Below are 25,062 nucleotides of genomic sequence, written 5' to 3'. Positions count from 1 at the left end.
TTAGTTGCAGGATACTAGGATTGTTGGGCTACAGGGTGGAACGTTAATTTAGTAATAATTAACTAACTACTAATTCATATTTCAAAATTAATTATTTAATTGGATTTTAATTTTGTAAATTGTGGAATATGTATTTAATTAAATTTTATTTTAGTGGTAGGATGCTGGGTTTGTAGGGGTTTAGGGTGGGTTTATTTACGAATTGTTAATTGATTATTTAATTAATTTTAAATATGTTTGTTATGGAATAGTCTTTTTGTAATATTTTAGGTTTGGATTGCTTGGTTTGTATAGGTACAGGGTGGGAAATTAATTAATTGATAATCAAATAACAATTATTTTATAATTGATACTTCATTATTCTATTGAATAGTAAGTATACAAATGGATTAATTGTTTTTTGTTTTTCTTAATACATATATATATTTTATTAAATGATTCATATTTCTTCTACATTCATGGGGTATTGTGTTTGAACTGACATTTTTTCCCTACTCTTGCTTATGCTGTAGAAGGAATATTCAAATTAACATCTTTGCAAAGTAAATTTTACCCTTTCAAAGTCCAACACTTTTCCTATTGTTTTGCTGTCTGATTGGGAATAGTAAATATCACTATCTTCTGAAATCCAACACCTTCCCTACTGTTGCAGAGACTGGAGTGGGAATATCAAATTTTACCCCATCCAAAGTCCAACACTTTTCCTACTGTTGTTCTTACTGAAGTGAGAATAGTAAATTTAACCCCTTCGAAATCCAATGTTTACCCCATATAGACGTATGATTCTGTGCTATCCGTCTCGTCATTTCAAATGCCATCGGGTTTAGATTTGGATATTCATAACGCCTAACTCGCATCATACTCGGTCGGTCGGAAACGTTTCTAAGTCGGTTGGAAAGACACGTTCTCGATCCGATTTGGATGGAGCAAATGCTTTTAGGAGGCTGAACAGATTTTATAGCAGTAATTGTTTATTTGTTTATATTTTATATTATTGGTTTTTATTTCTAAATTAATTTTAATGTTCGTAGTTCATCGTAGATGTGTTTTTGGGATTTTTACATTTTCCATATTTTCTGTAAGGAAACTAGATTTTTTGCAGGTCCCCCAGCCCCCCCCCCCCCCCCCCACCCCCCACAGTTTTTGCCTTCATTTTGTAATACTAGCTGCTGGTTTTTCAACTCTGAGGGTGCACTGAGATCTGTCAAATTGACTACTCCCAATTGGCAGAGACTGGCTTACTTATAAGTCCCTAATATATGGTACCTAGGGCATGTAAAGTAGAGGGCTCACCTAGGGCTGCAGCACTGATTGTGCCACCCTGTAAGTTACAAAGTACAAAATGGCTCCCAGCCAGCCACTGCCGACTGGAAGGGCAGTTTTAACACTGCTAGTTCGACTTTGTCATTCAAACCAATGGCAAAGCCCCTAGCTCCCTCAACAATAAATGTAAGTCTTTCCTGAAGAAAGCCTGTCGAGCCCTATGGTAGGGAGCTGTATGCTGTTAAGTAGGACATGTATTTTACATATGTGTCCTAACAGCAACACTTCCAAATAGTTGTTATGCTGTGGGAGAGTTAGTAACATCAGGGCAAACCCAGAGCTACCAGCTGTCCGCTCAGCCAGGCTAACTTCTGAATGGGACTACTGAAATGGGCACTGAAAGGTATCAAATCAGTTGTGGCATTAAACCCAATTTGCGACCCAAGTCGAATTTAATGTCACTATTGGAGAAATGCAACTTTTAGAAAGTTGCCACTCTGTGACCCAGTTTGTCCAGTGAACTCACATGGTCAATGGCCACCAGAGAGTTTTCTGCCCTCCTCGGGAGTCGTATGAATGACTACCCAGTTTAGGAGCAATAGACGGTGCTACAGAGTAAAAGTGTTACCTCCCCTTCACAGGAAGGCACTCAGGGTGTGAGAGGTGAGGCGCAGCAGCCAGAGCGTCTGACTCCGGAGTGCAGGGCATCTCAGCTCATCATCATGTGACTCGGGGCAATAGCTCACTTAATCTCCCTGACGGCCTCCAACACCTAGAAACCTTAAGAGGTGATATGTTTGCGCTTTACAAATATGGATTATTAAGTATGGATTAAAGCGTTAGTCCAAAAGGAAAGCTTCAAAGGCAAAGCCACTTTTGGTGGGCAAATGGCGATCACACTCCTTAGGGACTGCTCTTTGTTCAGGTTGAAAGGCTGGCATTGGGAACGGAGAGGGGAGACCAGGGCAAAACTTTTTTCCAGTGGGTATGTAGCCCTCAGGAAGCCACACCTATAGAGCCTCAAGGTGACTGTATGGATGAGTGAGTGGTGTCTGAATGGCTGTATGAGTGAGTGAGTGAGTGGCTATTTGAGTAGGTGTTTGGTTAAGTGAGTTGGTGTGTGATGGGCTGTTTTGCAGACTGAATGTCTGTGTGAATGGCTGTATGGGTGAGTGAGCGAATGTGTGAGTGTTTGCATGGATGTGTGAATGGGTATGTAAGTGGTTGTGTGGTGCATGAGTGAGTGTGTGAGTGCTTGTATGGGTGAGTGAGTGACTGTGTTGAGAGGCTATATGGGTGAGTGAGTAGATATGTCAGTGGCTGTGTAGGAAAGAAGTGAGTTTGTGAGTAGCTGTATGGGTGAGTGTGTGGTTCTGAGACTGGCTGTATGGGTGAGTGACTGGTTGTATGAGTGACTGAATGGGTCTGTAGGCACCACTATGGAGGAGTGAGTGGGTGTGTGAGTACTGGTATGGGTCAGTTAATGGGTAAGTGGGTGGTTATGTGGAGGTGTGAGTGGTTCTGTGGATGATGCCATCAGCGATGTCATCAGGCATGTCACTGACCATATCATGATTGATGTAATATGCGAGGTCATAAGCAATGCATTGCGGGGGTGTAAGTTATAGTTAGCTCAGGTAACTATAACTGCTGAATTTCACTGGTTTTGAACAAGTGAAATTTGAGTCTAACTATAACTAGGACTCCCGGTTTTATGGTATTTATTTTTTTGACATTTCAAAGAGGTGAATACACACACACACACACACACACACAAGGGACACGCTGTCTGCCCCCACTCCCAAATTACCTCCCAATAGTGATCCTGACTTGCCTGCTGCACCGCTAAACAATACCTTCTTCCTGGCTCTACATCATTGTCCTTCAGGACAGGCATCTACATAGGGGGAATCTGGTAGGAGCCACATGGTGCTAGACATCCCAAGGGCTCAGTGAAACTTAGACATGTAGTCAGCACAACTCTTATTTCTGAGCCCAGAAGAGGTTTATCCACACTTATCGAGACAGAGTTAAAAACTGAGGGAATAGGAGTGCAGGGTTTGGCTGGGTTTAGCCAGGGGCTGGCTTAGGCAGGCAAAGGTCAGTTTCATCATGCCTGCAAGCAGAGGTGGTGGCTGTTTTGGGCTCTATGACTCCCAGATTTCCCTACTCCTCTCATTGGCTGATTCCAGAGATGTCAATTCAATGCGCAGGTGAGCCATCCTGCTCTGGGATGCTTTCAGCTGTCAGGCTCAGGACAAGATACTTTATTCTGTGAGGGGGGTTAAATCTAGCAAAATGTAATTGCTTTGCAGGAGGCACATTAACCATCTATACTACTTTGATTCAAATATGGGAATACAAAAAACAAAGATGTCTTTACATTTCTTCGGCAGAAGCGTTAACCTTCAGAGTTATCTCCCCATTACTACTATTCCCTAAGATTTACTGGGCACCAAAAATTCTCTGGAGCAGGTACCTTAACCTCATAAGATATTTTAAAATGCACACTTTGCAATCAATTAAGCAGAGCAGATCTATTACCATGCTTCTCCTTGTTGCCAATATTTGTGGCAGGGTTTAAAATTCTTTATTTTTTAGTTGAGGCCCAGATGTTGCGTTGGTTTTTCACTACATTTTTGGCACAGCCCTGATCACAATAACATTTGTTAAATCCCATAATGCACCAAAATGTAATCATGATATACCTGATAAACATATGTGTGAGGTCTTAATATTCGATGTCAATTCTTATAATGCCAATACCAATAAGGTCACTTCCAGTGACGCCACACCCGATGTCGCATGCAGTGACATCATGTGCTCTGATGGAATGCGCCCTCATGACACTTGCATACTACCTAACTTAGGGGACTATTAGGATTGCGGACGGACCTGCGTCCGTCCGCCACCCCGAGGTGGAGGGACCGTCCGCAGGGGCAGCGGCGGTCTCTCCGGTGCAATTAGGATGTGACCGCCACCCTGGCGGTCACATCCTGTATCTTTAACCTTGGGGCGGGTGCTGCTTGAAGCAGCACCCGCCGCAAGGTTAAAAATGCATGTTTTACATTTACATGCACAAAGCGGCAGGCACCGCAAGGTGCCTGGCGCTTTGTGCATGTAAATGCTGGGGGGTACCATATGTACCCCCCATGTGCACCCCCCACCCCGACACCCTGGGGGCCAGCAACGGGCCCCCAAACACCAAAGACCACATGCTTTTCCACAGCGGAAAAGCCGCCGTGGAAAAGCATGTTTAAATGCACATCGTAATTTGGCTGACGGTGTCTTGCAGACACCGCCACCAAATAGCCCTCCACACCCCGCGGATCTGCGGCGGACGGACCTGCCATCCGCCGCTGGTCCCACCGCATTCCCACCGCCATCCTAATCTGGCGGTGGGTGTTTTCTGTGGCCGCAGCGGTGAATCCGCATCCTCCAGGCCGGCGGTGGCTTCCGCCGGCCCGGAGGATGCGGATTCACCGCCATCCTAACCGGCCCCTAAGTTAGTCGCCCCACTTCTGTTTTTTACAGCTTGTGCTCTGGTAGGACAGGATCTCAGATACAGTAGGACATAGGAATCACATAGTTAACTAAATGGCCTTTGAGAACTTTAACCTTAAAATGAATGTCTTTAATAAAATATCGGTATGGGATGAGAGTTAAAATAAAGAACAACAAGTACATCAGAAGGTTCTCGCACCTTTTGGGGTCAAGATATGTAAAATAACTAACTGTGGGGCATATTAGCAAGAACCTCGTCAAAATTATTGCCGTTTTAGCGGTAGGAAACTGCCGCTAAAGCGGCGATAATGGGCTTGCTAATATGCGTTATAGAATTCCAATAGAGGCCCAGGTTAGATGTGCAGGACATCTAACCTGGGCTTCTTTTGGAATTCTATAATGCATATTAGCAAGCCCATTAGCGCCGTTTTAGCGGCAGTTTCATACCGCTAAAACTGCGATAATTTTAACAAGGTTCTTGCTAATATGCCCCACAGAGAGCTGATGTTATTCCATAAAGTGCAGACCCTAAGCAATCTTTAAGTCTCATCTCCTTAACGACTGCCATGTTTCCCAAAGTGCAAATGTGCTAGACATAGTACTAAATATCAGAACGTAACTGAAAGTAAACAGTTTAAATCTGCTTTACATGTGATCCCTCCAAATTTGGCAGCAATGCTTCGTGTGTAAGAACTGCAGCAAAGTGAAAATTCCTACGATCATAAGGTACAAGCTCGAGCAAAAGTGACATCTACATCAATTAAAATATGTTTTTAAAAAAAGAAAATCGATTCAGTCTCATGACATTATATATGTATGTGATTGAACATCCCTGGAAATAGTGTGCTACAAATTGTTAAACATAAAAAGTATTCGCTCATCTCATGCGCATTGCCTTCAGAAACTTGTTGATTTTCAAACAACTTCACTTTGTATTTTGTGACTTCCAGTTCTGTGTATCCTAAAAAGAATTTGGTTGAAACTGCCACCGTGCAAAGCAATGTTGCCTAAAAAAACAGTATTGTCTAGAAGTGGCAAATAATCGTATTCTTAGCATTTTAGTATTTGCAGTTTATTTTTTTCATTGCTACGGCAGGACTATGTATTCCAGAATGTAAAGAAACAAGAGCAGGTATACAGTAACCACTCACAAAGTACATGTGACTACCTGATATCCCTAAATGCTCCACAATAACACAGCAAGTAATGCAAAGCATACTGCTTTACAAAGCCTCTGGACTTTAGTAATGTTTAAACAAATGCAGAAGAGCAGAACATCAGATCACAGATGACAACATACACACGGAATGCACAGCAAAAATAAATGTGTACTGGAGTAAGCCGTAAGACTACTAACACATTTTTACTTAGCTCAAAAACAAAAATAGCACCACATTTGACCACAACTAGCAAATGGCGATTGCTTCACTGATTCACATCCATAACTGCATAGGGTACATGTCTACAAATAAAGGCCTTCCCTCAATTTTACCCTCGATTCTTTTGACACTTCAATGACCCTTAACACACCCAGAAATTCGAGTTTGTCAATTTGGAGGAGATTTGGTTCCCCCAGGAGCTGCATTTTCACCAAAAAGCACCCCAAGCAAAACTTGTGTTTCTGATAAGTCATTTACTTGCTTAACCTCGGGCACAGCTCCCAAAGCTGTCCTTCGCAACCATAGTTCTACAAAGAGTTGGGCGATAGAACACAATCACATCATATACTATTGTGATGGAACCATCTTACATAATATTGATTGATCTTGTTCCTCCAGTCTTCAAATACCCATGCCCTGGTTCAGGAGTGGCTCGTGACATTTGAAAGCGGTGAAGCGCAAACCGGTTTTCCCATACTGAACCTTAGCGAGCGAGCGCAGCGAACGAGCCCGAACCCCATAAGGGGAGTTTGGGTGGGTTTATCCCCCCAAAATAAATTTAGAAAAAAGAGAAGAAAAATTGTGTATTTTCAAGCAAATTTGAGAAAGCAGGAAGGTTAATAAAGCAATTGTGAAAGTGCAGTTATTACATTAATAGATGGCATAACATAGGTAGCTGCTTATTCAGTATAACCACAGAGCTTCATACATTCCGTCCTATTACGCTTAGGTGCTGAATTCAGACTATAAGACTTTCATGAAAATTCCAGCTCTAAGAGTAGAATAAGTTGCACAGCAGTTGGGAAACAGCTTTCACAAAGCATTGGGAACCACGCCTTACCTTTACCACGTTTCCATTAGAACGCATGTGACTTTATCACACATGTCTTTCCACACAGATTATAGTGTTTAGGTGAAACAAAATGTACTTAATATGCCATTTGATCATTAAAATGTGTTTAGTCCCCAAATAGGAACAAACACTAGAAAACTTTTAAAAACAGAGATAACAATGCATTTCTGAGTACCTCAATCAGTATTTTTTTTATTCAACCAACAAGTAGCAGCATTCACTTTTTGTAAATGAAATCTGCACGTCTCTCTTTCAGTGTAGCGAACTTGTCAATTACTTTCTTGTTGAAGTCCGGTATTTTTTGCACTAGCTTGCTCTCTACAGAGAGCATCGCCAAAACATTGAGTCTTTCCTCTAGCATGGTGTTCCTGAGGAATGTCTTAATGCGACCAGGAAGTGGGAGCTAGCTAGCTTCTCTGCCACAGCCCCAAGATGAGGGTATATTTTCTGCGATTCTCCCACCATAATATTGCATCAACAACAGCAACAATGGCCATGATGCTGGCGATGGCCCACCAGAGCCAGCCTCTGCTTCTCCCTCCAATAAACACCTCAGGAGCACAATACTGGATTCATGTGTTCTTTTTCTTTAAATTGCTAAAGCCTTTGTGAATCGGGCCCTATCACTGATGGTGTGACTGACAAACAATGACTGAAAAAAGTATTAAGACATTATGACATAAACTGTATTTCTGTCAGTAATAAAGACCATTACTATCACAGCCATGCAAATACACACAACAGAAAATAACATAATATATACCACTATAATTAACTTTATGTACCTCACAACACACATACGTCTGTTTTTCGGATCCTCTTTATATGCTAGTCATGTTTTAAAGCATGCGGTCTGGAAAGAACAGCCACCTCGCGCCTCCCCCATTAACGTTGAAAAGCTCGGTTTTTTTGGACCCGCCCGCGAGTCATTAAATTTGCAAGCCCTGAAAGCACAGCATACGTTCCTCTTGTATGCTATTTTAATTGCAAATTACGATTGTTAAAAATGCAGAACTCTCTTCATATGCGTGTGGAAAACAATAAAGAGACAATTTTCCTCTCCTCTAGTGGTCAAACTGTCCATGTCCACCTACTGCACAGCACGTTTTACCCCAGTCCATGGAGCAAGCCCCCCCCCCCAGTCATGACTGTTGTATAGGGAGTCACTCCGTAGTGAACAATTATGTGGGTATTTGCAGGTGCTGGGCAGAGAGAAAAGGAAGAGAGAAGAAGGGAGGGAACGCTAGAAAAACAGCGAGAAAGGAAGAAAAAGAAGGGAAGTAAAAGAACCTGAAAGAGCGGGATAATGAGATAGGACACGGAGGATGATGGAAGAAAGAGGCATGAGGTGGAATGAATAGCAACCCTGCTATTCAGCAGGAACTGTGGAGGGCTCCGAAGAAAAATGGTGCAATCATTGTGGTACATTCCCTCATCTGGGTGCCACTGCACCTGCTGCACCAGTGACAGCTACGCCCCTCTGTGTAGCCGGTGTTAGGTGTGGCCTGCGGCCTCCGACTCTGGAACATTTCTTTTGTTTCTTCACCCGGAACGCACCCGCATCCACCCTAACCCGGCAGCAAAGGGCTCGCGTGAGTGCGCTAAATAAAAAGATTCTGTATGTTAATTCTTTATTAAACTCTGAAGAAGCCTGCCTTGCTGAAGTGAATACCACGGTCCTACAAACACATATTGTTCACACAAGAGAATGTTTTAAGCTTTTTTCCCTTCCATGAACGCCCTTGGTTCTGTTCCCCAGAAGCCGGTTTAACTACGAAAATGTCCACGCTTTTCGTTATGAAAGACAACGACGATACTAATAGAAGCTTCAAAAGAAAGAAGCCACAGCTGGCTTTAAGTTGTATTTATGTTTGTTGAAAATATGAACTAATACAAAGCAAAAATGATCAAATGCAGGAACATCCAGTAACAGACGTGCAGTATCTCAATACACTGTCAACCATTACAGCCAAAGACAATCAGAGCCAGCAGTGAGCACTAGAACCAGGGACAACTAGAGGACAGGAGCCACAGACCACCAGAGCCAGAGACCTAAAACCAGGGACAACTAGAGGCAGGAGCCACAGACCACCGGAGCCAGAGGCCTAGAACCAGGGACAACTACAGGCAGGAGCCAAGAGTCACAGGAGTATATAAGTAAATACACGTCTTGAATCATCGGCTAACTGCAGCATCGACATCTGCAGTACCTCTGCTCCAAAGATATGATTTGTATAATTGCATGCCCCTCTTTTATTCAGGAGCCGACCATACAGTCACAGAGACAAACTGGGAAGATGTACATCAGTTAGGCATGCAATGCGAGGGGTTTCACTCACTGAGCCTCGCGTTATCTTGCAGTAAAATATAACATAACATACATATGTACATTCATTCAGAATGTACGTACGCAGGGTAGCATTGCAAACAGACATTGCAGAGACATAAAACATGAAATTTGCCAGCTAGAGGCCATGCTTTTTTACATATACTCAGCAAAGTATTTTGCTTTCAGAACAAAAACTTTCACGCTGGAGGTTTTTTTTTGGCAGTAAAACACAGAGAGCTGTGTTTCAGAGTCACTGGTGTCTCAGACAGGGCAACCTAACGAGGGAGGAGCGGCAAAACCCCGGCACGAGGCCTACTCCCAAAGCAATGATGCACATTGATCTTTGGTAGGTAGGAAATATTGGCTGTGGTTTATCAAACATTAATTTACAGCACAGGTCCCTTCGTGTCTTTTATTAGGGGCCATAAACCATTTGCGACAGGCCCGTCATAAATCACTTTGACATTTTTTTGACCAATTTGGGGCTATAAATCATTCTTGGCAATGTATCATAACTCGCTTTCCCCTTTTTATGATGCACAATAAATCGGTACGGCCACAAATCACTTCCTGCATCATTGCCTTGTCATCACTTGTCAATCATAAATCAACTAGCCAGTAATCAATCTATCAGTTTGTGATGAAACTGAATCTTTGCGCTGGCGTTTCTCCTTTTGTGTGGGTGGGTACTCCTTTCAACCCTTGTAGGCTTTGATCGTTCCTTACTTCCTGCCTTCCGGCAGACCTGGGCTGTGAGTGCCGTGTTTTGTGTTGCAAGGCATCCCACGGTTAGAAGCCCTGCCACCCCACTGTGTCTGATGTGGCTTCACCTTCTTCCTTGAGCTGCTTTTTGCACACCTTCGCTGCTGTCCAGCCTGCAATATTGTCTGGGCTCTTGCTTTTTAGGAGTGGGTTTTTCACGATAATCTGTTGCCCGGCCACCCGATGAATGTAAGGGGCCCAGCCGTTGTAGCCTTCATTTAAACCCTCAAAACCCCATTTGGGGCTGACATTCAATAAGCAACTCGCCCTTCTATTGGCCGCTTGTGTTTTGCACCCTTTCTTGTCTGTTTGGCACTTCTCGCAACACCCTGCCACACCTCTCGGCCAGGGGTGCAATTTCTTGGCATCTTTTTTCGCTCTCTTTTCCTTCCTGGCACACCCTTTTTACTGGGTCTTGGTGGGGTTTCTGCTACAGTCCTTCTAACCCCTGAGACCATTAGAGCTAGAGACCTAGAACAACTTAGGCCCCTTCCGCGAGTTTTGAGAATGGGTTATTCCTTTTTATATCGGTAAACAGTTTCCTTTGGTTGGGCGCTGTCTGACTTCGCCTAGACACACAGTCTCCTTGAGGCTTAAAACAACTTTACAAGTCACTGACTTGTAAAGTTGTTTTTAGGCCTCAAGGAGGCTGTGTGTCTAGGCAGAGACTAGTGCCGTTTGGAGCGCATGAGGGCCGGGGCTGTGTGAGTGACCCGATATACAGTTACAGCAAATGAAAATACCTGATCAGCAACAGGAAGCTTGAATCTGGGACTGTGTACGGCCTACGGGTCGAGACTCGAGATGAGAGAAACCACAGGGCACAGGCTGGCTCATGCGCACGCACCACGGTCCGCGAGGCGAGTCCCAGGGCCCCAGAGAGAGAGGATCATCTGACGTCAGCAGCGCCGCGCGCCGCGAAATGGCCAATCAGTGCATGACTACATGAAGTCACACACAGTGATTGGCCATTATGCAGTGCGGCTCACCACCCACGCACAGCATCCAATAATGGATTGCCCTGCCCTGCTGCGCGGTGACCAGCCAATCCTGGCGCTGCATGCCGGGGCTGCGGCCCGGTTCAACCAGCACCCCCCTGGTCACTCTCTGTGGGGGAACTTTAATGCGCATGCTCGGGCTAGTTTCAGCCCCAAGCTTCACTTGCGCGCTACAGATACCTTGGCTGTCTGCTCTGCAGCTGAGGGAGTGCGTGGACTGTCACTCAAGCTGCGCAGCATTCCGGACCAGCCCCCCTGCGCAGCGCACTCCCGGATAGGTCGGGTGCTGCCCGGATTCCCGGCGGCGCTCGGCGCTTACTAAATTATTTATCGACAGTGACAGTCAGTGTTTATTTTCTTGCTAGTGGGGCTACGCCCCTACGCCCCAATGGACGCACCGCGGCTGCCCTGGTTCCAGTACCAGGCAGCATTTACGATGAATGATCGCAAGATCACAGATCCTCGTTTCCCTCCACATGACCATACTTCTGTCAGAGTCTGAAACTCTTTTCCTGCTCTTACAGAGACAAAGCACTCCCGAAGTAGAAGCATGCATTACTGACTCTAATTGAGTAACTCCTTCCATAGATACCTTCGACGATATTCCCGTCACGCCTAGGAAGAAGACGCACTCCCTCATTTCATGTCTTCTCGTATTTCCTCTGATGCAACTTCTTTCTCTGTATTAGAGGTGAGAACCAAAATATTCAAATCCACAGAGCTCCTCACTTGGCTTCTCAATGTTCTATGACAAGGGTGCATATTACAAACCCCTTGCTAGTTCTTGCCTGATCTGAGTTTAAGAGTACAGTTGTAAACTTGAACCTCGGCACACCCAATTAACGCAGCACCACAAAACATAGGGCCAGATGTAGGAAGGCTTTTACCGGTCGGTAACAGCAGAAATTAACGAATTTCGGCCGTTACCGACTGGTATTGGCCATTTGGGATGTAGGGGAGGATTTGGTAAATAATTAATCGGTATTTACCGATTCGGTATTTACCAATTCGGTATTTACTGAATCGGTAAATGACATGTAAGAAGCCCTTTGAAGAGTGCTTCTGTGCTTTAAGGATTCTTTATTTACCACCAACTATTAGTTGGTGGTAAATAACGAATACCTCTGTAAATGCAAATCTGTGCATTTACACCTGTGCCATGTGACAGACGTACATGCCCTTAGGGCATGTATGTGTGCCACATGTGCACACAAGCACTATTCAGGGGTGCAACAGAGTGTCAAAGTGACACCCTGCCACCTATTTTACTGATTCGGTAATTACCGATTCTGTAATTGACATTCATTCCTATGGGCCTCCAGGCCCATAGGAATGAATGTCAATTACAGAATCGGTAATTATAGATTCGGTAAATACCGAATCTTAACGATTCGGTAATTTTTACCGAATTATTACCTACATAGCATTTACCAAATCTAAAATACCGAATCGGTAAAATTCGGTATTTTAGAATTGGTAAATCCTATTTACCTACATCTAGCCCATAGACATTAAGGCAACGCCAATAATTTTGCGTCCTCTTTCAAAGTACCAACAGAGTTAAAGTCACGGATTTCCAACAATGATGTACATAACGCAAGCAGGTTTTTAGAGTTATGCGGCCTGAAACGAGGTGAAAGAACTCAAAAAACTGCCAGCTATGGTTTTATGAGGTGCAAAACTGGGCTCATTGACCTAAACTAAGGTTGAGGTAAATTCCACAAAAATGCCTCCCCACTTGGAAGAAAGCAACTCAGTGCAGTCCTCATGGTTGAAAGACAGGTTATATATATTTATTTAATCGATCAGAAGTATAAACATTTACATAGTAAAAATTCATACCCTTAAAAACAGTAAAATATTTCATTTCATTACATGATAAAAGAATGATTTAAAAAGCGAGCTATCACATGCCTCTAGCAATATTAATATTTTTCAAAAGTTCAAAAATTTGTAAAAGTAATTAAGAAGAGACAATTTCCACATTCCTGAAAATTTAAATTTGTAAAATTCCATAATTCTGTTCCCCGGTGTCCGATTTGAGACCCCACAACATGGTGGCATACATAATCGAATTAAATTCACAGAGACCTTATTGATCATTTTTGACCTCTTCCACCAAGCAAAGAGCAAATATCTTGAGAATGTAAATACTAGCCTCCTTGTGGTATCCGTCTTAAAAATGCGTAAAGCATCAACATTGCGTGTAAAAGATTTAGACGACAGATAGGAATTAACCAGTTTTTCCGAAGGTCAGTATAATATAGACAGAAAAAGAAAAAATGATCTAGAGTCTCGGGTATGGAATGACAGGTCGGGCAAATAGATGTTACAGATGCATTTTCCCAGGAGCGTCTCCTAGAATTAAGGGAAAGAACTCCTTACCTACATTGAATTAACAGAGCTCTTGCCTGGGGAGGTTTGATGTCATCCATAAACATTTCAAAACCAAACCATCCTTTTATTTTTATAAAACTAGAAGTTCAAGTACCATGTGCAATACCATCAATACTTTCGGTATACATGTTCTGCCAGAACCTTTTTTTAAAGAGAGGGACCATTTGTTTTGTTATAGACCCCGGATCCTCCCATAGTGGCCCCAGCCCTAGTTTGAAAAACCATTCCTTGATCTTTTTGAATCACACCAGGTGGCCTGTTTGTTTTTGTAGGGTCAGTAGATTTTCCAGGGCCTCCTTCACCGGAACCTGTGTGTTACTGGTTCAGATCCTTACCCAAAATAAGAGAGCCTTAAGAATGGAAAAGTTGTTAATAGGTTTAAGACCAAGGTCAAGCCTTAACGGCAAGTGGGGAGTGTTCACGGGTAGATTAAGTATCACCCCAATACATTTATTCTCAGCAAGGACTAAGTCCTTGAGATTCTCCAGTCCCCATAGCTCAGCCCCATACAGGGCTGCTCCTAGACCTTTAGCCCTATGAAGTTCCAAAATTGGGGAGAGAGGTCGATATGGAGACGCTCTAGCTTTCCCGGATATTGCGCAGTCGGCATACTGGAGAGTCAAAGTACTCTTTTAGATTTGAGGTGTCCAAATCAGCCTGTCACTAATTTGTACTCCCAGGTAGTCAAATGCCTTAATCTGCTCCATGGTTTGCAAGCCCAGAGTCAATATACCCATGTGGGATTTATAGAGGTTAAACCTCATATATTTAGTCTTAGAACAATTAATTTCTAATCCTCTGTCCTTACAGGCTTTAGCAAATTTGTTCACAATATTCTGAATCCCCTTTGGCATCCTAGCAATGAATAACATATCATCTACAAAAAGCAGAGAGGGCACAGGACTACCCGCTAATTTTGGGGGATCACAGCCACAATCATAGAACTCTCCTATTAACCCGTTTATGTACATGGTAATTAATGTTGGGGTGAGAACAGATCCCTGGCATATCCCCTTACAAACAGAAATATCATTTGAAAGACTGCTATCAAGATTCCACCTGACCTTTGCATAGGTGTCATGGTGCAGGCGGATCAACATTTTAAGTAGATATGGTGAGAGTCCCAGATCTCATAGGGCTGACCAGAGTGGAGTACGTTCTATTGAGTCAAAACCCATTTCAGGTCCACAAACACAACATACAAATGACCTCCTCTAATGGTCACTTCCTTCCACATTAGCAGAAGAAATCTAAAAACGTGATCTATAGTGCTTGTGGAGGCCCTAAATCCTGCCTGCAATTTGATAAAATATTATTCTCCTCAATCCAATTTTGAATCCAGGTTAAAATAATTTTACAAAAGTTTTTTTGGAGACGTCTATTTGGCTAATGGGCCTATAATTTGCGGGAGACCCTTTTGTATATTGGAATAATTTCAGTGCCTCTCCAGGACACCAGGATTTCACCACCACACAAGATAGCATTAAAAAACATTGGTAGCAGTGATCCCCATATTTTAGGCTCTGCTTTGTACATGTCTCCTGGAAGATTATCTAAGTCTGGGGTTTTCTCATTCTGTAGAGAATTAATAGCTGTAGTAGTTTCCTCTATTGTAATTGCAGTCTCATCAGTTAATGTATGGTCTGAATAATTCAACTGTAAACCTAAAGAAGGGGCAACCCGATTGCCTGCATAAAGATGCATAAACTACTCCTCCCAAACATGGGGCTATATATGGAAATCTGTTTCCATTTTCTGTTTAGATGACCCTTTCTACAGGAGATGCCAGAATATTCGGCAGTCCTTCTGCCTTGATGCTTCTACGAGTGAGCGCCAATTTCCTGACTCCCAATCCCATTTTGCCTTGTCTTGTGCCAATTTATACAGCTTCCTACTAATTATAATATCTATGCAAGATTTTTCCTTTACAGCCACAATTAAATCATCCTTAGCTTTTTTGCAAACCTCATTATACCATGCGGCGGTACTCCGTGAGAATGAATTTTGGTTGCACTATTTATTAAAAAATGGTCTTAGTGTGCAAGTCAATTGCTGGAATGTGGCCATAATGTTGTCTGCGCTAGCAACAGTATTACTCATGTTGGGTAGAATCTGCACAACCTCAGAATATATTTTTGGGAGAATATTTGGATCAGTATTTGTGGTCATTTTACTCTTTTATTATTGTTGGTGGCGATAACAGGGGCGATTTTATGCCAAAACTGTCCATATAAGAGTACTAGGCCAGACAGCGTAAGTGCCAGAGCATTATGGTTGCTATCCTCCCGAATTAATACGACTATATCTTTGACGTTTGGCCGAAGATCAAGATGAACCAAAATATAGTCAATCCTGGTTTTAGCTTCCCCTCTCTTAAACGTGTGGCATGCTTCTATGTCTGAACGTGTCTGACCATTGCAGGCTCGAACCCCGTGGGTAACGATGAATGATAAAACCTGTTGCCCCACCCTAGTACACTTCTTAATAGGTTTAATCTGAAGTTTATCAATCTATCTGGCTTTGTCTCTATCATATATTAGCTCCTGTATATAGTCAACCGGATCAAATGTTATATTAAAGTCATCCGCTACTATGAGTTGATAATTCCCCTTTGTTGAGTCAAGATAATTTGTTAATGTGATTATTGTGTCAGATAACTTGTGAGGACTACTAAAGAGATTGTAAATGTTAAAAAGCCTAAGATGGATATTTCCTTTCAGGGAAGTCAGTTCCAACCCAAGTATTTCCTCTGAACCTAGTTCCAGCACCTTGGTTTTACATGCTAATGTATTCTTAACCCAGATTAATAAACCGCCGGCTGAGCAGCCAACTGAAGACAGCCAGGCTTCTACACTGAAAGTAGTGAACCAGACCTTGTGTACCTGCTCTAACGCCCAGGTTTCCTGGAACAAGCATAGATGGAAATCACCCTCTAGCTTACACCACTACAGGATCAATTAACTTAGACTTTATGCCTGCAATGTTCCAGGATAAGATTTTCAAATCCTGGATTTCTAACATGGGCTCCTGGGCAATATCCTAAAGTGATTTTTGCTCTCTCATAATCTAGTTGTTGAAACATATGGCAATGCTTAATTATTGGGCCGCAGTGTACAATTTCATTACTAGTATTGATTTTGATAAACTCTTCGAATTGAATAGCAGATGGTTCGTCAGCTATCATTTGTGAGTTGGTAGTTACAATGGGTAGTCAATCTTGAGAATCCAGGTAAGTCAAAGGTTGGAATCTATTTCTCAGTTCCAAAAAGGGGAACTCCTGTCTCGCAATAGGCTTCTTAATGAGTGACTTAATAACTGGTATATTTGGGCCTGCACATTCAAGGTGCCTATAAAAAAAGTGGAACAATGTCAATCCCAAATCTTTTCCTCTGTATTAATGGATTCTTCCCTCAGCTAAGAACCTGTCCCGCTAGCATTGAGGATCTACAATTTATGATGATACAATCTCTTGCTATGGACTTGCGTAACGGGCCAACCCAGCTTATCTCTCTTAGAAACATGTTGTCACTATAGTTGGTATTTGAAAAATTTGTATTCTGTGTTAACCATTAGCACACTTTGTTTTTCAACTGTTTCAGAGATTCTTTTTGATTTCCCTGTAACGGGGGACATTAGGTAGGATTGCCACATAGGGGTAACACTCTGGGGGAAGATGTAGTGTCACCTTATCGTCTTGATCAATCAGACCATTTTGATTCAACATTTCAGGATGTGTTTGTTGACTGCAATCAATTAAATTCCCAGTGGGAGTTAAATTGGAGGGGATAGGCCCGATGTGAATAGGGGGCAACCTTACATTCCCCAGGTGACTACAGCGTAAGGGCCCTATCTGTTTGTGTGGTGCTGCCCTAGTATCATTCCTATTAGTTCCAGTATTTAAGGCACAAGTTGGTATATCTACATTTCTGCTAGAAAGCCCCTCACCAGAATTTGAGCCCCCATGAAAATCAGCCCCCCTTCAAATATTTTCGTTATTACCCCTGCTCCAGATAATATATCAGCAACTGATTTATGAATTAGTTCCACACTAGACTCCAATTTGTCAAGTTTAGCCAGGATAGGCAGAAAGTTTTTGTCAATACTTTTTTCTATGCATGATATTAGTGTTACAATAGTTTGCGGGTGTAATTCCTCAGAGTGGAGAGGCGAATTAGTGTTAGAGCCAATCATAAGAGAGGGTCTTTGCAATGTGTCAGCAATAGCTTCCGGGGCTAAATCCTGGATCTTTTTCCTGGATCTAGTCCATACAACCCATGAAGGCTCCAAATGTTTTACCTTTTTTTTCCTTTTAGCTGGACTTTCATGCACTGGAGTTGCTGTAGGTAAAGAAAAAGGGCACTGAACAAGGGATGAGACGGATAGACTTCTATTGAGTACATGATTGTTCTGACTGGGGTCACTTGTTGGAAGAGCTTGTGCAGTAGCCTCAGTAATAGGGCCAGAAATAAGACCAACCGAACCCCCTTCCACTGACAAACGTTGCTCTGCAACCTGAATCTCCTTGTCCATGGCATTGGCGACCCGTAGGAGGAAGCAGTTGAGTGTAGAGTTTAGCGATGGTTTTGGAGTGAACGCTTCCCCCCCCACCCGTCGATTTTAGTTTAGCCGCCATTCCAAATCAGGGGTATTACAAATGTAAATCAGACTCGCTCATGCAAAAAGACTCTAATTAGGCTGCCCCTTGTTGCACAACAAATATTGAAGTCAGTTAGGTGTCTGGATCCAGGAACCAAGAGACCGGGCCCAGCCCAGCCTCTTCTGGGCTCTGACAGGCAAGGACGGGCCGGCCCTTGGCCCGGGCACTGCACATGCAGGTCCAGAGCTGTGGGAGCCCACGCTGGTTTATATCTTGTGCCTCCTGGCACTGGGTGTGACGCTATCTGCGTGGTGCAGCCAGGGGCTCTGAGTCCTGGCCCCCAGCAGGAAAGCAGGCGTAGAGAGGTGCAATTGGATGGCCCTTGTTGTAAACTTGAACCATGGCACACCCAAATAAGCACCACAACACATAGACATTATGGAAGGGCCAATTATTTTACCTCCTCTTTCAAAGTACCAACAGTGTTAAAGCCACTGACTTCCAACAACAATGCACATAAGGCAAGCAGGTTTTTAGAGTTATGCTGCTTGAAACAGGTGGAAGAACTCCACAAAGCTGCCAGATATGGTTTTATGAGGTGGCTAACTGGACTCATTTACCTAAACTAGGTTTGAGGTAAAGTCCACCAAATTACCTCCCCACTTGATAGAAAGTAAATTAGTGCAGTCCTCAAGGTTGAAAGACAGGTTATGTTACGCACAGAGCTGTGGAAGAAATGCGGAGCTGAGCTCAGGCATTTGATTTACATGCATTTGTTTATGTTTTTTCTAATGTCCTATTCTCTTCTCTCTTCCACAGCTCTTGCGAAGGAAAAAACGCAGATATCCAACCGAGCCTGGGTGTGGAATTTTCCTCGATTGACCAGCTTGTGACTGCACGCTAGATTTTAGAGGAACGATTTAATTGGGTTATGGGCATTTTTTTTGCTAAATAGAACTTCTTACAGAGGCCATGATCTCTCTCTTTGTAACACTGATCCTGCTGTCCGTAACAGCCCAGAGGGTAGCATGTTTCTCCCTACAAGGCTGCCAAGTGCAAGGAGTCTGGGGAAAGGACATGAAGGTTCTCTGCTATCTCGTGGGCTTGTCACGAGTTCCCTGGTCTCTACCTGTAATGGTGGTGAACTTGGATCTCTCCCAGAACAGGTTCTCCGACCTTCAGGCGAAGGACTTCCATAACCTGAGCCGACTCCAGGTGCTGAATGTTTCCCAGAACAAGATCAGCACCATTGATAGTCATACTTTCTCCAACCAAGACCGACTGGAACTATTGAACCTCACCAAAAATAGGCTAACTGACCTCTCCAGCAGCATGTTTACTGGGCTGAGCAGCCTCACCACCCTTCTGCTCAGCCACAATAGCATCACCAACATTGAGCCACATGCCTTTTCAAGCATGAAAAATCTAAGAATGATTGATTTGGGATCCAACAAGTTGCAGACCCTGGATTCAATGCATGCAGTGTTCATGCTGAAGACCTTAGAGAGGTTACAGATCGGGGACAATGGTTTACATAATTTTTTAACTAAAGATTTGATGGACACCCTCATGAACCTGACAAAGCTAGACATTTCAAGAAATCCGCTCTCTGAAATTGACATGACCAGCAATGTTTTCCAGAATCTCCACTCATTGGATACCTCATATGTTGGTGGGAGTCATTCTATCACATGGTTTTTTAAAGATCCCTGTTTCTTAAATGCATTAAAGAATCTAATACTTAGTGGTGTTAATATGAAGCCTGCAGAGTTGTCAGGTCTTATCCGAGGCCTTTCTTGCTCTTCTCTGGAGAACATTCAACTCAATTATTTAAACTTGACAGACTCCGACAATCTAGTGGAACAGATCTGCTCTTTCCAACCAAATCTTACGTTTCTGCAACTGCGAGGCAACAACTTCACAGGGCTCAAGGAAGATGTCTTTAAAAACTGCACTTCTCTAACACATTTGGATTTGTCCATGAACAATTTCCAGGAGGTAAGCAAATTGACTTTTAAACACCTACACTTTCTGCAGGTCTTGTCCCTGGCATATAACAAGCTCTTTATTGTGTCAGATGACATTGTACAAATGCCATCTTTACAAATGTTGGACCTTAGCTACAATAATATTGAAGACATTTTCATGAATCAATCTGCGTCTGCCAGTAAACTGACAAATCTCAACCTTGTCGGTAACCAACTAATAAAACTATACAGTTCTTCTCAATTTCAGGCACTTAGCAGATTGGTGGAATTACAAATTGGTAAAAATTTACTCTTAGAAATCTCAGCACCTTTCTCTCCAGCTTTAGTGATGCTAAAATCACTTGAACTAAGGAAAAATAAACTTACTGCCATCAAGAAATACACCTTCGTAAACTTGACTGCACTGCAGACTCTTAATCTAGTGGCGAACCAGATAGAATCAATAGAAGCAGGAGCTTTTGATGGCCTCAGTAATTTAGAAACTTTACTAATTGCCAGTAACAACATTGGCAGTCCATTGTTAGAAAAAGGGATCTTCAATGGATTAACCTCCCTCAAAGAACTGCAAATGTTTAGCAATTACATATCTTACGCTTCAACAGAAAAACTTAAAAGACCTCCTTTTCTTCAGCTGAAGTCATTACAAATATGCACTTTAAACAGTCAAGCCCACACAGGGCTACTTCATTTACCAGCAAATTTCTTTGAAGGATTGATATCTGTCAAGAGGATTCATGCAGGCAACTTGGCTATAACCACTCTGGACCCAACCACTTTTACTTACACCCCTAATCTTAAAGAACTAGACCTGAGCAATAACCTTCTCAACACAATTGATCCAACGGTGTTCCAGCCAGTAGCAAACCTAAGTCAACTGCATATTAGTAGAACTGGGCTTCAATCCCTGGATTTTGTACTCCATGTAAATTTTTCTGAAATGTTTCTTTTACGTGCAGTGGGAAATCAACTGCAAGTAATCAAAGATCAGCACATAAAGGCTCTACCATTCCTCAATTTCTTAGATATCAGGCAGAACCCCTTCACCTGTGATTGCAATAACAAGGACTTCCTGAATTGGTCCCTCAACGATCTGAAAACCCAAGTGCTGCATTTCTATGAATACACCTGTGCATATCCACCTGGATCCAAGGGAGAGCCCCTACACACATTCGAAACCAAGTGGTGCCCACGCTATGAGTTTATCCTCTTCATAAGCACATCAGGGGGAACAATACTGGTGATGGCTTGCTGCACAATCCATCACTTGTTCAGGTGGCAGGTGGCCTATGCTTATTACCTCTTACTTGCTTTTCTCTACGATAAGAAACAAAAGAGAAAATTGGGTTCAAAATATACCTATGATGCATTTATTTCATACAACAGGCATGATGAAGAGTGGGTGATGAGAGATCTTCTTCCAACACTTGAAGAACAATACCAGTGGAAGCTATGCCTCCATCACCGAGATTTTCAGCCAGGGAAGCCAATTTTGGACAACATTGTGGAGAACATCTATGCCAGTCGGAAGACCATCTGTGTCATCAGTGAACACTACTTGGGGAGTGAGTGGTGCTCCAGTGAGATGCAGGTGGCCAGCTTCCGCCTTTTTGATGAGCGTAAGGATGTCCTTATTCTGATTTTCCTAGAAGAAATACCAAGAGAGAGGCTGTCACCATATCATAGGATGAGAAAGCTGGTCAAGAGAAAGACCTACCTCCGTTGGCCACAGAAGCGGGAAGAGGTACACTTATTCTGGCACAAAGTCAATATGGCCTTAAAAACACTGGACGACGGAGGAGAAAATAACCCAATTTTGCGTGGGACTATTCCAGATGACTACTAATAGACCCATTACCAAACATCTGCTGAAAATATCAGTTTCTCAGCTATGAACAAGCAAGAAAAATATGAAGAATCCATTCTATTTGACAAAGCCCTTCCCACACTTCCATTGTTGAGCAATATCTTTCTTAGTGAAGAGCCAGTAACATTTATGATTTCTTTAATTTAAATAAATTATTTTATTACACACCAACCAGATGAGTATATTGAGTCAATAGGTATTTTATTTGAATTTGTGTAAACTAAGGTGCAACTTAGACTTATTTACAAACTGGAATATTGCCTTTTTTCCCTCAGGGTTGGGATCATAGGCACCAGTTCTCTCATCCCTAGAACAACTGTTTTGGTAGGCAGAAGCCATCCCACCAGCAACTGATCTCTCTTCTGTGCCACACGATCCTTAGCAGTATGAAAGACCGCACAAGGCCCTAAACTGAAAGGCCAACAACATGCCTACTGCCGCCTTGCAGCCCCCACTAACTTTGGCTTGGGTTGGTGCTTTCTTAACTAACTAACCCCCACCCCATAGCTACTTCTTTATCACCATATAGTGCAGGCACTCCCACACCTAAATAGCCGAACAAAGGGTAATAATTAATGACATCTGCCTATTTGGGCCAGTTGGCCAAGAAACTCTCTCATGATTTACCCCTGCCTTTCTTTCACATTTCTAGCAACCTGTAAGATGCACATGCTGCTTGAGCAGCCATAATCTATATTATGTAACTATATGTGTATGTGTGCATACATATAAAAAAAGCAAGATTTTCTAATGCTCATAAATACATTTACCTCCTTCCCATGTGTGATCCAAATTACCATGCCATCTCCAAGTAACTACACATATTGAGTTATGATATGCTGCTCCGTAGGACTTTAGGAGGAAGTACTTGCTCACACTCCTTGCCATGCTGTGCTCACATGGGAATCTTCTTTTCGTGCTATCTACTTTCTTTGGTACATGTAGCATTTTTAACCTTGGAGGAGGTCAGTTTCTAATTTCAGTTTAATAATTGCAAAACCAAATGTTTGTACTCCTGAATCTAGTCTAAATCCTATAATTTCTAAATTCTGAAGAGATTATTTGTTTCTGGATGGTTGCCTAATGATTGATGCATATGAAGACTGTGCAGCAAGATGTTGGCAGCAAGTGCTGACCAAGGATGGTTGAGCACAGCCACACACTCAAGTATATCCCTCCTTCACGCAGCTTAAGGCCATGTGCAGTCAGAGTGGGGCACACGCGGTGGGTGGGATGCAGTGCATGACTGTGGCGACCCCTGTGCACAATTATAGACCATGTGTGGCATGGGTCGGATGCCCACAATGGGTGGGGCCCAGGGCTTGCCTGAAAACCTGGCCTTCTGGACCTACCTGCTAAGCATTGCAGAAACTATATGCAGCCAGAATTGGATGCCCAAAGGTGATGTGAAATGGGAGTAGGACAGCAGCGAAGGGTTGGGTGCCAGATATGACAAGAAAACAGGCCCTATGGTTTTTCCTGGCTGCGCATTGAAAAAGGCCATGCACAGCAGGGGTGAGCATATATGGATGGTAGGGTGCACAGCTCCATAAGGGATTAATGATACACCAATTTTTTCTGCAATTTATAGGATTCGTCCACCATCAGCAAACCCAGCAAGAGAGCTATGGGAGAACTATGCCTCGGGTCAGTGGAGGGCAGATCCAAGGCCCCAAATAAGGTTTTTTTTAATAAAAAAAAATTCAAAATGCACTCACTTAGTAAAGGTGGCCCTGAGAAGAGCCCCTGTGTTCATGATGTGTATTGTACAGCCATAGAGATAGAATTGGATACATTCATTCAGGTTAATGAGGAAGAACCTATTCCATTTTGCTGTTTAATGTGCTTCATGTCTTCATGAAATTCCAAGTATTCCGGTAAACGCCATCACCCCGGGGCAAACAAGAAGAGTGATGCGGGGGCCTGCATGCACCCCGCAGCCCTGGGGATGACCACCTCCCCGGGGCTCAAATAATAAAATGCAGGGGGTCCATTGCAGACCCCAGGGGACCACCACCTCCCCGGGGCTAAATGAAACAAAGGGAGGGGGGTGCGGCCCTCCTCCTGGAGTCAATATGGCGGTGGGGACCATCACCCCCTCCCCCCCAGGGGCCGGTACTCTCTTTGTCCCGGGGTGTACACACCCAAGACATAACTGTTTGCTATGCCTTAGTGGGAGATTTACTGCTCCTGCCAAGTAAGCATGGGTGGAAAATCCGTTACGCTCGCGGATTTTGCGGATTTTCGGTAAATTCGCAATCCGCGAGATTCGCGAATTTCCTGCAAAATCCGCAAATCCGCGAGCAGCGGATTTTATGGCTTGCTCGCACTGTTCGCGTGAGTTCGCGGCTTTGCAGTTCAACTTCGCGCCCCGCGAATAAGCACTAAATTGCAGAAATTCGATCTTAGCAAAACTGAAACTACTTACCAGGTTCAAAAGTTCAAGCTCATCATTAGTAGCCATTTCCTGTAGTGCTTCCTGAGGGGCCCCTCCAGAGTTCAGTTGCCTACTTGCAACTATTATGTGACCCTGCTCTGACCCTCAGAATAGTTACACAAAGGTCCTGAATTACAGCTAAGGCAGACAAGCAGGAGCCAGGCTGGAAGTTCAAATCCAGTGACACATTAATCAGCCCCTAATTCATTATTGTCAGTTGGGGCAGGGCAGGTGTTGTAACTAATTTTGCAACAATGAAAGCACTTAGCAAGTGCAAAAGATCACTAATCAGGAAGCACTAAGGAAGCAGGTGCCAGCTAAAAAAATATTCTGTGACACATTAATCAGCCCCAAATTAATTCAGGTCACTTGAGGCAGGGAAGGTGTGCTTTGCTTTGCCGAAAATAATGTACACTGGACAACCAGAGGGTGCGGTGATGAAACAGAGGGTGGCATGGGTGGGCCAGAGGGTGGCATGAGTAGTCAGAGAGTGGCAGTGGTGACAGAGAGTGGCAGTGATGAAGAAGAGTGTCCAAAACAGGCTGGACACGTAGAAACAACAAGTTTGCAAAACTTGCGACCCGACAGGTAAGTTCGCGTTTGCGAAATTGTACAAAACCCTCACGAACTGGCAGAAACCTGCGCGAACACAAAAAAAAAAAATCCGCAAATTCGCGAGAATTCGCGGATT

The 25,062-nt window shown here is 43.3% G+C and overlaps 1 protein-coding gene across 1 annotated transcript in view; it reads left to right on the top strand.

Moving 5' to 3' along the window:
• LOC147703065 (uncharacterized) overlaps nt 1-22,097 on the top strand; it is a 32,813-nt gene extending 10,716 nt beyond the window's left edge. Inside the window, exon 2 of the mRNA XM_086931605.1 lies at nt 18,902-22,097. Within this exon, the coding sequence (XP_086787731.1) occupies nt 19,055-21,913 (2,859 nt within the window). The 5' untranslated portion in view covers nt 18,902-19,054 and the 3' untranslated portion in view covers nt 21,914-22,097. The remainder of the gene's footprint in view (nt 1-18,901) is intronic.
• Nucleotides 22,098-25,062: the final 2,965 nt, after the last annotated feature.

The sequence above is a fragment of the Lissotriton vulgaris genome, chromosome 7 (genome assembly GCF_964263255.1).
Source record: "Lissotriton vulgaris chromosome 7, aLisVul1.2, whole genome shotgun sequence".
NCBI classification, from domain to species: Eukaryota; Metazoa; Chordata; class Amphibia; order Caudata; family Salamandridae; genus Lissotriton; species Lissotriton vulgaris.
Note: the sequence above shows the minus strand (reverse complement) of the source record. Positions and strands in the feature narration are given on the sequence as shown.